Raw genomic sequence first — 13,281 nt, forward strand, 5'->3', positions numbered from 1 at the left:
CAGTCTACACGAGACGATCACGTAATGTTCGTGGACGTCGTTGATATTTTTTTATTACATGATTGTAATGATAGTAACTTTGTATGTGTACAATATGGTTTAATTAATTTATGTTATAGTGTTTGTTATTTTATTTTTTATCTGACATAAATGCGAATAAATTATGAATCGAAATTGAAGTAATAAATTATGAATCAGAACTTAAGTAATAAATTATGCATAAGAAACCGACATAATAAATTATGTTTACATCAATCGTCTCCAAGGTTCACATATGTCGGGCTAATACTGATTAATTGGGTAAAAGATTGCATCCGAGCAATGTAATATGATGACCATAACCTTGCCTCTGGGTAACAATGTGTACACCATAAAATGTCAGCGGTAGGTATGGGACAATCATCAAGCAATTTTACCTGCACCACAAATGGAAATTAGCAAACAAAGGAATATATATATATATATATATATATATATATATATATATATATATAATGTGTTGAGTAATATCCTTACCTGCACAAAGTGTGAATCATTCACATGACCAATACATAGTAATCGGTGTAGACTAGCATCGGTAGGGGGTGCAGTACGCAATGGAAAAATAGTAATATTTTGTTTCAATGACAAACAAACTAAGATAATATTGTATCTGCTTGCTATTAAGTATCCCATATCCGGTATTGTCATCCATTTTTCAACACTAGCCTGCAAAATGCAATAATGAAATTAGATTGCATACAAGTTCAATTAATCAATGCACATGAGTCTTATGAATATGCACTTACCACTGACAACTCATCTACTAGTAAGGACCTCTTGATATCTTCTACTCGTTGATGACCACCTAACAATGTTGCGTATTCTTCACGCCACTGAGATATTTCTTTGAATAAATCCATTCTGATGAGTGGCCATGACTCTTCACCCATCCCCAACAATGAGGCAATAGCACGAATCCCACAATGTCCATCAGCTTTAACATCTATTACATCCAAAATATAAGAGTGACATTTCAGATGAAATTGATCAAGCATTGGAATTGCATTGGTGTTGGTCATCACCTTAACCTTTCCCTTACAAGTCTTCAAAGATGATGAACTATCATTTACAAAATGGATGCGATCTACATGCTCAAAATATGAAGGGGTGCGTTTTGTAGACCTCTGAAATTTATTTCCTTGACTCTTTTGAGATCCTTTTGTCTTAACTACATTAAGTGGTGCACATAATGTTGTCATGTCCGGATAGGCAATTTCACGCAACTTGTTTTTGATTGTCACTTTGCCACAAATATCAACCTCGTCGAACCGGGATAGAATCACATCCCGTTCTTGTTGAATTGACAACCGAGATGATGAATCACATTCAGATAAACCTGAAAAACTTAGTCTCGTCCACATAACATGAACTTCATTAAGAGTATTGACACCCATAGCATACCTGGCTAACTTACAAGCACATGGTAATCTGTGAGTCTGTCTGAGTATACATCCACATCGTTCACTATCAAACCCCACATCATTGACCCGATCAAACTCTTCAGCAATGAGAATTAAAGCATGTTTAGATATAGAGCCAACCAACATTTTATACAATTGCACATTGAATGTGTGTCCTATCACATGTAGACTCATTTGAAATGATGCCTTAATCTCGTTATGTTGAAGTATAATAACATGCTTGATAGCATCCCAACACGAGCACAAGTCTCCCATGCTATTTTCTAATATTCGTTTCAAAGACCAATGAGCTGATTCAACCCTGTATAAGTATAAAACATAATAAAACAATTACACATTATACACGTTCTAAACAAAGTAAAAGTATTCATATACCTGTTTGATGTTGTATTTCCCAAATGCATTAACAAATTTGTCCAACACTTGACAAACTTTTCTTTGTGCGGAATAATCCAAGTGTTCTTCACATATTCAAAAAGTAATGGCCACGGTGAACAAATAGTTTCAAAATTTTTCACAAACTCATCAAATTTACCAATCTCTGTACAGTCAATGATAGTCTTCCATGAATCCATCACAACTTCCCAAGCCTCGACAGAATCTACCAACATTTTACACTTTGCTTTAACATTCTTATTGATGTGAAATCGACAAAGAAGATTTCTTGTTTTAAGAAACACAATATTGATGGCATTCATCAAAGCAAGATCTCTATCACAAATAATGACTTCAGGCCCCACATGCGATGTCAAAAGTGACCCTCTAAATTTTTGTAATGCCCATATGAAGTTCTTTTCTTTCTCGCTAGATAAGAATGCAAAACTAGCAGAAAAGGACAAACCTGTACAAGTTACACCAACAATCTCAAGCAAAGGCAGTCGATATTTGTTTGTTTTGTAAGTTGTATCCATTAAGAATACAATGTTAAATGCATTCAAGAGTTTCACAGCATTAGGATGAGTCCAAAAAATATCACTAACAATATTTGAAGACTCATGACACGTACTCCAGTGAAGATAGTTGTCACGGTCTAACAACATCATTAACTGTTGTAATTCAGTTCTTGGTCCTCTAACTGATCTCTTGTACGAGTATCTTGCATTGTATATTTGCTTTATTGTTGTCATATTATCCTCATTATTCTCCTTCAAAGTACGTAGAATGTTACCTGGCTTAACCATGCTTTTAGTCATATCAACAAGCATTGAATGTTCATTCGTTTTTAATCTTCCTGCATATGGATGACCAACTAAGGTATCATACAAATCATGATTATGAGTACCACATATTACCTTAAGTACCCAACCTTGACCCTTTCCAACAGGTTTACCTCGCAATTTAAAGGGACATTCACATTTTCGAGTACCAGTTACACTAACCTCCAAACCATCTTTATACTTTCTATAACTACCCCCCCTTTCACAGCCTAACAAGACATATGTCTTTCTCCCTTGCTTACCATTTGCTATGTCAGACCTAATAATGACAATAGCAAAACCAAGTCCATAACCAACCCTACGGACCCATTCAAGTAAGTCTTATCGCGAAGGAAACACCTACACAAAGTTATTCTAACAATATTACAAAATCACTTCTTCAAATTATAATGCAATAAACATAAATGAAATGAAATTTTATTCACCTCATCTGTTGTAAAATGGATACCATAGTCCCCTTCAAACAATCCATGTTGATGCACAAAATTCATTAATTCTTCCATACTTACACCTTCATTCATAAAACATAAATTTTAATTTTATTATAATTTCCATAAATTCACATATGCAAAACAAAAATAGCATAAGATTTTGTAATTGACAACTTGACTTCCGGATTGTATAATCCATAAGTCAAATTTTAACAGCATAATGAATTCCGGATTACGTAATCCATAAGTCATTTCAGGTGACTTCCGGATTGTGTAATCCATAAGTCAAAATTTTCACAGCAAAATGACTACCAGATTGTATAATTCTTAAGTCATGTTTGATGTTCCAAATTGTGTAATGCGTAATTGAAATTCATATAGCAAAATGAGTACCGGACTACGTAATACGCAAGACATATTGAAAGTTCTAAAATCACTTCCGGATTGTGTAATCCATAGTTCATTTGGTACCGGATTACACAATCCGGAAGTATGAATTTGGCAGGTTCCGGATCCGGTATGCACAAAAGTTATCTAATCCGAAACGCTTTACTTAAGCACTGGATTATGTGATCCGTGGATCCACCGGATTAACTAATGCGGAAATATTTATTTAAGGCAGAAGAATGAGAATGAGAATGTACCTCACCAACGGTGCCAATGCCAACACCACCTACCACCGCTGCTACCTACCACCGTGCACCACCTACCACCGCTGCTACCTATCACCGTGCACCACCTCAACCACCTTCTCAAGCACCACCTCCAACACCACTTCAAGGACCACTTCAAGGACCACCACCACTCAAGCTCCAGATGCACCCCACCACACGAAGTAACTTCCTTTCTCATTTTTATCTTTTTACTGAAGGATAATTTTAGTATTTTTAAATTTTATGGAGGTGCCCGAAAAAATCATGGAGGTAATCATGGAGGTGCAGGAAGAAGCTGTCTCGAGACAATCTTTGTCTTATTATGTTGTGACAGTATTTGACTATACGTGTTGTGTTTTTGTACTTAATATGTTTTCGCATTATTATTTGTTAAGCAGTTCGATTTACCAAAAGTTAAGGGAATATTATAGTTTTGGAGATTAAAATTGGACGAAGTGGACTAACAAATTTATGTAACGTCAAAATAGAAAAAAAACTAGTAAAATAAGAGTGTTTATATTGATCTTTTGTATCAAACGTTCAAACTATTCAAGTTATTCCTGTGTTATTGGCAATGATTTATAATTATATTTATGTTTTTAACCCTTTTATGTCTCGAATTTTATATTGCTTACTTCTTTATTTCAAACTATTCTCTTAATTTCGAAGCACTTTACTTTTGGGAGTATTTAAATTTACCTTTTTTTGAAAATAATGAAATCTTGTTTAAATTTACTGTTGAAAGTTTCATTACTTTCAATAATTAATATTGATGTTATTTTTAAGAGTTAACTATTGAAATTTTCTTTATAGTATAATTTTAATAGGAAAAATATTATTTAGGAAGTGTGATGTAAGGACTCTAAATTGTGATCGAATGTCTTGTAGAAACTAATTGAAGGAAATAACAGAAGATAAAAAGTTGTAGAAAGTGATTGAATGTAATTGCACGAAATTGCAAAACTGCTGAACTGTATATTAATTTTGATTTATTTTAATAATATATATAATAAAATTACAAATACTAGAAGCTATAAAATAAGAATACTAACAACACTGTAAACTGACCATTAATACAATAATAACGGTAAATAGTTTACGGGTAATAAAATCAGAATTAATAATCAACAATTAAGGCTAATAAAATCTGAATTAATAACCAACATCCTCCCTTAATTTTGATTTGGAACAACCTTCATGCCCAACATATCTCTTAACTTGATGAAAGCATCAATCTTTAATGGTTTAGTGAAAATATTTGCAATTTGAGCTTATGATATGCAGTATTCCAATTTGATCATGTTCTTCCCAACTTGGCCTCGCAGGAAGTGATATTGAATATCAATGTGTTTACTTCTTTGATGAAAAACCGGATTCTTTGCAAGATTAATGGCAAAGACATTTTCAACATAAATCTTAATTGGAACATCTAGATTAAAACCAATTTGAGTCATTATATTGCTGAGCCAAACTGATTGACAAGCACTTGCTGCTGCTACATACTCAGCTTCACAAGTAGATAATGCAACAATTGACTATTTCTTTGATGACCACAAGCAAACTGTCTTTTCGATCATAAAACAATTACCACTAGTGCTCTTCCTATCATCTGAATATCCACCCCAATCACTATCTGAGTATTAGACGATCTCAATCTTCTTAGATGAAGAGTAAAATAGACCGAAAGCTGTAGTACCTTTGATGTAGCGCATAATTCTCTTTACAACTTGTAAATGAACTTATCGAGGTGACTCCATGTATCGACTAACCAGTCACACAACATTGTTAGAATAGATGACTTTAAACTAGAGGGGGGGGGGTGAATTGTTTAAAGAGGATTTTCGCAAACTTTTCAAACAAAAATGAAATTATCTCAAGAAACAATTGATTCAGAAATTCAGTTTGCCAAAACAGCAAGAAAAAGCTACAGTACCAGAAAAAAAATCAGTTGTTTCGCAGAAACAATCGGTTGTTTATACCAGCAAACAACAAAATAAAAGTGAATTTAAAGAGTTAGAGATAGAGAGATTGTACACAATTGTTTATACTGGTTCACTCCAAACCCAGAGCTACATCCAATCTTCTCAGAAACCCTGAGGAAATCCACTAAGCAATCACACCTTGATCACTTACACAACAACCAAGAGAATTACCTTGAACACCTCAAGAAACACACTCTCCTTGGCCAACACACCAACACTAAGATTGCTGATCTTGATCCCCTCAAGAACACACAACCAATCTCAGCAAACACAAAAACGAAACTTGTTTTACAGAGTACAAGGATTACACTTGTTACAGAAGATAATCTGAAATCAATACAAGCAGAATCCTATTCCATACACTTTGATCAATCACAAACTCTTAGCAATCTCAGCTCTTTGAAAAAACTAAAAAACTCTTAGCAAAAACTTGTCAAAGATTAATTGTCAAATCTGTTTTTCTGAATTTATTCAAAGATGTAGTTTGTTATCAAATCTTAACAAACTCTTAAATTGCATTTAAAGATTGGTCAAAGCATTTAATGACTGGAGCGTAAGCAGGTAAAACATTTAAAACTCAGTCAAAGATAATACAGTTTTTCTGTTATGGTCCCAAAACAATCAATCGGTTGTTTCCTCGAATCAATCGGTTGTTTTGGTACTTAACAGTTCAACCATTTTAAAAACAGTTTTCAATCTTGTTCTCAAAACACCTAAGTATAAACAATCGATTGTTTCGACAAAACAATCGGTTGTTTTAACTTAGTTTGAAAACATTTTACTTTCACAAAGATTGAGAATGCCTATGCTTTAGATTTAATCAAAGAGTGGATTACAACATCCAAACTACTCTAGAACTAAGCTAAACCAGCACAGCAACATCAAGCACAACAGAGGCTTCAACATCCTCCAAAGGATTTGGATTTTTCAAAACTTGAACACCACTAGGTTCAACAATCTCCCCCTATTTGATGAAGACAAATCCCTGATGCTTGTGTTGTCAAAATGTAAATTTTATTTGAATATATTACAACTAATGTCATAGTCCTAATTCTAATTTGTCTTGTTGCCTCCACTTGATCCAATAATATTTTGGTTCAGTGATGAAGTACGACTTCCATCATTCGGTGCCTGAAATTAATTAAAATATGTTTAGGGTTAATTTTCAAATTTTAAAAAATAAATGAAAAGAATATTATATATCCAAGGAGTGTGCATGAAAGCCCATACCCTCCTGGCAATGCATATTCAACAGATGATTGCTCACTTATTGGGATGGAAGGTTTAAGGCCGTATTCACTGGTTGCACCAAACTCACTAAGCACTTCTACTGACACATCACCCTCCAGTACTCTCACAACCTAATTAATTCATTAATTCATCCATCATAACTTAAGTTAAACAAAGCTTATTCAAATTATATAAACAACAACAATTAAAAAATAGAGAAAGAAAAAATAACATGTGATAAATTAATGATTTAAAATAGGAGAAAAGTGAAATGAATGTATAGAGATATTATTAATTACCTGACTCATTTTGGACACCTCTTTGTTGAGTGCCTTATGCTAAATGCAACACAAGCCACCATACAAGGCATTAGTTGCTTGTCATAAATCTCCTTTAAACGTGGATCCACAAGCCCTTCAAAACTTCCATCCTCCATTGCCTTTGTAATATGCAGACTTGTAATCTTAAAATTGTTTCTTAAATAATAGTTAAACATTCAATGTATTCCTAATTTAAGTAATCATGAAAAAAAATTGTTTAAGGCATGGATAGCATACACCAAAAACAACCTAGGAAACAGTTCTTACTCCAAAATTCACTTAAAACAATGACGTGGCATGGATAGTAAAAAGCATGTAACCATAAACCAAAAATATTTAGATTCACCTCAAACAAAGATGAACAAAAATAATTGGGCGCTGCTTCACCCTTATTCATCTCCATATACAACACATCAATGTGAAAACTAATTGTATGATACTTATAAAGGTTAATCTTTTGGCAAAGAGATGCAAAGAGGCCATACTTGGGTTGTGGAAGAAATCTTGCAAGAGGTAACAGTTTCCTTAGATCAATGTAAAACTTGTCACCAGCTGACTAAGAGGTAGCAACAATCCCTTCCATCATTTTAATCGAGAAGTATTGCAAGTTCACAAAGAAACCACCATAACATCATGATGAGAATCAAAAAGATGTTATCAATAGAAGAAATGGACAAGGGCCAAAGCATTTAAAGTTCTTCTTATTAGTCTTTGCAAAAGATGAGGCCCAAGCCCAAAGCCCAAGCCCAAGAAGGACCAAGCCCAAGAAGCCCAAGTCCAAACCATGAGGGGCAAGGCCAAGCATTAAATAAAAGAGCATCATTTGAAGGACTCTTGTAGGAGGTGTGGATATTAAATAAATAGGTGTGAATGTATTAGAGAGAGTCACATTGTCCATGTGACTTAGTAGGGGGGTGTAGGTGTAGTTTTTAGGAGGTGTCATAGTAGAAAAAGGTCACACCTCCCATGTGACTTGTTTTTGGTGGGAATTTCAAATGAGTTTCATTTGAATTTTCCCACCTATTTTTCAGCACCTCTTAGGCTATAAATAAGGTGCTTGCCTTTGTAAAATTCAGATTTGGAATTTAGAAGTAGAGAGACTATACTCAAATTTAGAGAGAAATTGTGAGTCTTGTTGTCTTCTTCTTCCTTTGCCTTATCTTGTGTGCCAATGGTGAGCTTCAAGTGGCGGCAACCTTGCACTTATCTTGGAACAAGGCTCCAAGTGGCGTGACTGAATTTCCAAAGTCTCAAATCCAGCAAGCTTCATTCCATAAGTGTTCTTTCTTCCATTCCTTTCAATCCCATTCGGTAGTTTCTTATTGCTTAGTGTTTTCTTTCATTTCCACCGTTTAAATTTGTGTTTTCCAGCTTTGTTTTCAGTTTCTGTTCGGTACAGTAGCTTAATATTTCAATTCTATTCAGCTTTCAATTCTTGTTCTTCATTCCTTGTTGTTTGATTCCATTTGACAATATATGGACTTCCATATGAGCTTTGGTTTGGTGCAAAGTCTTGGTGAGTTCTTGAATTAGAACATTGATCCAATTCTAAGTAAAGTGCCATTTCATGACCAACTCAAGTTGCTCCTAAGAATGTCAAAGAATCATGTATTCTTGTTATTGCATTCACATCATGTGGTATCACATCACTACTTCGTTCCAAAATAAAAGCAACCAACAAGTTAAAAAAGAAAAAGAAAGAAACCCACTGATTTATTCATGGGGCCGAATATTTCATCATTTTTCCCAATATGAGTCATGTTTTTGAGATAGATAGGAACAATGAAAAAGGGAATAAGCTTCGTTCCAATCGTTAGTAATGGAAGAAAAACAACCTCACATTTGGAAGGTGGCCCATCGTCGCGAAAACCGCGCATCCTCCACCACCATGACCAAATCCACCTCTACCGCGACTGCCATCGTCGCAACCACCCTTGAAATCGCCACCGTTGCGGCCACCTCTGAAACCTCCACCGCACCCACCTCCTCTGGGGGGTCTCATTGTTTAGTGATTAGAGAATGCAACCACAGAGAGTTGCCAAGACAACGTTTCGAGGTTTTAGGGTTTTGGGGACAACGCTGCCGAAAATAGGTTTTTGAAGAGAGATGAATACTTCAATGTTGGGGCCACTATTGGGCTTTCTTGGGACTAAAATGGTGAGTGGGCGGTGAGTTGCAGAGAGAAGATGATGGATGTGGCAGAGAGAAAATGGTGAGTGAGACAATGATTTGCGAAGAGAAGATGGCGAGTGTGCATAGAGAAGGTGGAAAGCGGCGGGGAGAAGACAGTGAGTACCAGAGAGAAAATGGTGAGTGGGACAGTGAGTTGCATAGAGAAAATGGTGGATGTGGCGGAGAGAAGAAGAAGAGCGGCAGGGAGAAGACGATTTGTGGCAAAGAGAAGAAGAAAAGGTTTCAAAGAGAAAGCGAATTTGAAAGGTTTTAGAGAATAAATTTTGGGAAATATTTCAAAATTACGTGGAGGGAACGAAACGCGGGAGAACACTATTATGGCGGTTCTAAATGTCATATTTTGAAGGATAATTATGGCGGTTATAAAGTTGTCGTATTGTACAGATAATAGTGGCGGTTTTTAATAACCGCCATATTATAACCGCCACTACATACACGTTTTTTTGTAGTGCCAGATATAACAGCAAGAAAACAATCAATTCTTCCGATAACCAATCAGTTGTTTTTCCTTCATTCTTCTTCATCAGCAAACTGAAGATCAAAGATTTGATTCTGGACGGCTTCAATCTGTTCATCCAGAGTCATGAACCTTGCATCCATGTTGTTGAATATGTTATCAATGTTCTGGAAGTTGCTAACACACAGATCATGAAGATTCCTTTGATTCTCCCCAAAAGTATCAAGCCTATTGATCATGTATCTTTCAAAAGAAGACATGGTTGGCATTCCATCTTCCTGATCTCTAGCACCAGCACTAGGTCCAGCATCTTGATAATCTTCAGGTGGATATTCATGTTAAACATCCATATCAGCAGGTTCATCTTGTTCAAGATTAGCAGCACCACTAGATGAAGCACCATGATCACCATCCTAACTAATCCATTTTCCACCTACTTTGGTAAAACCCATCTTGCTGAGTGATCCATTGTTCAACTCTTGAGTTGACTTGACCAACTCAGAAGTTTCATCTTCAAGGTTAACTTCAAAATAGAGTAGAAATTTAGATATCAAAACAACATATGGATAATGATAATCACCTAACCTCATGGCTTTTTGCATGTGTTCTTTGATGATATGGATCCAATTGATTTTGATTTTCTTGGTGATGCAGAAGATATATACCAGATCTTCTTCAGTTAGCACATAATGATTACTCCCCCTTGGAGTTAGAATCCAAGTTACAATGAGAGCAAGCAATCTCTCATCAAGCTTTAGACCTCCAACCGAGCATGTACTTACTTGAGCATGTTGATTCTTCAAGCAACTCTTGTAGAATTGAATTTTGTTAAAATCCTCCACCACTCCAAGGTTTCCCTTGTTGATTCTAAGACCAGAGAACTTGAGACCAGCAACAATAGTCCACACTTCATGAGTTATCTCCATTTCTACACCCTTCACATGAGAAACTAGATTGTTTCCCTTAAACTTTAGGTTTGTGTAGAACACCCTCACCAAATCTGGATATATGTTTCCCTTCATCTCCAGGAACTTTCTGAGAGATTGATCCTTGAGCATTCTTCTCACATTATCAAGTTTTTGACTTTTCAGCCAATCAAAGCATACAACCTTGGGGTTGTTTATCTTCTTCATACTTGTTTCATACCTATACTTCTCAATGAGATCATTGTCTCCAGAAAACCAGCCTTCTAGTCTTCCTCCAGACCTTACAGCTCTGGATTTGACTCTCTTTGAAGTGGGAGGAGTTGATTCCATGATGGCAGAGACGAAAACAGAGAAGAACTCACTTCACAGATTGGTTGTTCTTGTTGAAGAGATGTGCACCAGATTTTATAGCAGAAAAAGAATCAATTTGAATTTAATTTCATTAGTGGGTACCTGATTTTCAGAGAGAGAGGACTTGACTCTGCTCTGCACAGAAAATGTCAGAAAAAGCTGAGAATCACATGGTCTTCACCTGTGATCTTTTACTAGTCATTAAGGTTCTTGAATTTCCAAGATTTTGGAATATTTTCCTTTATGACTGTTGTGACTTCTCTCTGAACATGTTCAACTTTCAACACAAATTCTTTGACCAAGATTGTCTCTTTGAATTGATCTACAACGGGTAGAAATTTAAACTAGCAATTAAAGCAATTTCTTCATAGTGCTATCAGACACAAAACAATCGGTTGTTTTTCTGCAGCAGTTAAAACTGTTTTTGAATTTTAACCATGAGCAGAAGGAGTTCAAAGCAGATGACATTGATCATAAAAAGATTGTTTAACCATGAGAAAGAACTTTGAAACAAAAATTAAGAACAAATAAAGGAAAGTCTTATCCTTATTTTGATTCTTCAATGAGCCATGTGCTTTATGATCAAGAAGCCTCTTTTCACTGTTGAGGTCTTTTGCACAACATTGATTCAGCTTCAATGACTGTCTTTTTCTTCAAGAACTTGATCAGATGACTCAGTCCCTTCTTTTTCTTTAGTTTTCCTGCATAAAAGATTTCAAGTAGCAAGATTTGGTCCCCTTACAAATTTGGGTCCGTTTGACTTCTCTTTGCAGTTAGAAACTTCATATCCCTTAGGAATCCATTTCATAAAACCTCTTGGAACAGAGTGGCCTTTCTTCATGCAGTAAAAGCATGTAACAATCGATTGTTTTGTCTTAACAATCGGTTGTTTTTATGATTTTCTTGAAAAACTTTTTGAAAACTTATCTTGCTTGTTCTATGGATTAAAGCCTAAACCAGCATTTCCAAAAACACAACTTTGAGATGACAAAACATTCTCAAAGTTAGATTTCTCCTTTGAAAGCTTGTCCACAGTTTCAACAAGATAGTGAACCTTTTTCTCAAGATTTTCACAATTTTCACAAATGGGAGTATCACACTTGCAAGAAGCATTTTTGAAATAGTTTTCCAATTTTTCAAAATCACTTTTTGCTTTTTCCAGATCTTCTTCAAGTGATTTAACTCTCTTTTCAAGCCAACTGTTAAGATCTTTCAATCGGTTGTTTGAAAGAACCAATCTATTAGCTTCATCATGTGTTTCTTGAAAAGCTTCAAGCAATTCATTGTAATTTTGTTCATTTAAGGAAGCACATGAACTTACCTCACTTGATTTGCAAGATTCATCATCATTTTCAGCTACCAAGCATATGTTTGCTTTCTCATCTTCACTTGATGAAGAACTTGATGATGGAACCTCATTATCATCCCAAGCTATGTAGGCTCTTTTTGTCTTGCCTTTCTTCTCTTTGTAGTTAGACTTTTTCTCTTTGCTCTTGTTTGGACAATCTGCCTTTATATGACCTTGCTCACCACAACCAAAACAAGTATAGTTATTTGAATTAAAATCATTGGATTTCTTGTTTCCATACCTATCTTTGTTGTTGTCTTTGTTACGGTTTCTCATTTGGAATTTGCTGAACTTTCTTGACAGCAAGCTAAGGTTTTCCTCATCACTATCATCACTGGAATCTTGCTTTCCCTTGTGCTTGGATGCTTTCAAGGCTATGCTCCTTGTGTGCTTATCTTCACTCTCTTGAACATTGAGTCTATTCATCTCTAGCTCATGTTTCCTAAGCTTTCCAAACAAAGAAGCAACACTTAATGATGTTAGATCTTTAGATTCAGAAATAGCAGTTACCTTTGGTTGCCATGCTCTATCAAGACATTTCATGATCTTGATGTTCAGTTCTTCTTTATCAAAGGTCTTGTCAAGGCTCATAAGGTGATTGATGATGTGCGTGAATCTTTTCTGCACCTCAAAGATGATTTCTCCTTTAAGCATTCTAAACATCTCATACTCTTGGATAAGAGCATGCTTTCTAACTATTTTCACCTCAT

At 35.3% G+C, this 13,281-nt stretch overlaps 1 protein-coding gene across 1 annotated transcript; it reads right to left on the reverse strand.

The window, feature by feature from the left end:
- Positions 1 to 251: 251 nt before the first annotated feature.
- On the reverse strand, positions 252 to 7,284 carry LOC150026642 (uncharacterized). Its single transcript, XM_090303826.1, has 6 exons — positions 7,276 to 7,284; positions 6,977 to 7,107; positions 1,839 to 2,939; positions 789 to 1,164; positions 517 to 708; positions 252 to 416 (listed from the first exon to the last, which is right to left on the reverse strand). Exons 1-6 carry the CDS (start codon positions 7,282 to 7,284, stop codon positions 252 to 254), a joined length of 1,974 nt encoding a protein of 657 aa, XP_090159952.1.
- Between the last annotated feature and the right edge of the window lie 5,997 nt (positions 7,285 to 13,281).

The sequence above is a fragment of the Phaseolus vulgaris genome, chromosome 6, assembly GCF_051622355.1.
Source record: "Phaseolus vulgaris cultivar YP4 chromosome 6, ASM5162235v1, whole genome shotgun sequence".
Classification (NCBI taxonomy): domain Eukaryota; kingdom Viridiplantae; phylum Streptophyta; class Magnoliopsida; order Fabales; family Fabaceae; genus Phaseolus; species Phaseolus vulgaris.

Coding starts and splice junctions, on each gene's coding strand:
- LOC150026642 (XM_090303826.1), bottom strand. Junction 2,940..6,976: donor GAATATGCATTGCCAGGAGG/GTATGGGCTTTC, acceptor TGTCATTATTAG/GTCTGACATAGCAAATGGTA. Junction 1,165..1,838: donor GGAAATACAACATCAAACAG/GTATATGAATAC, acceptor TAAATTTCAGAG/GTCTACAAAACGCACCCCTT.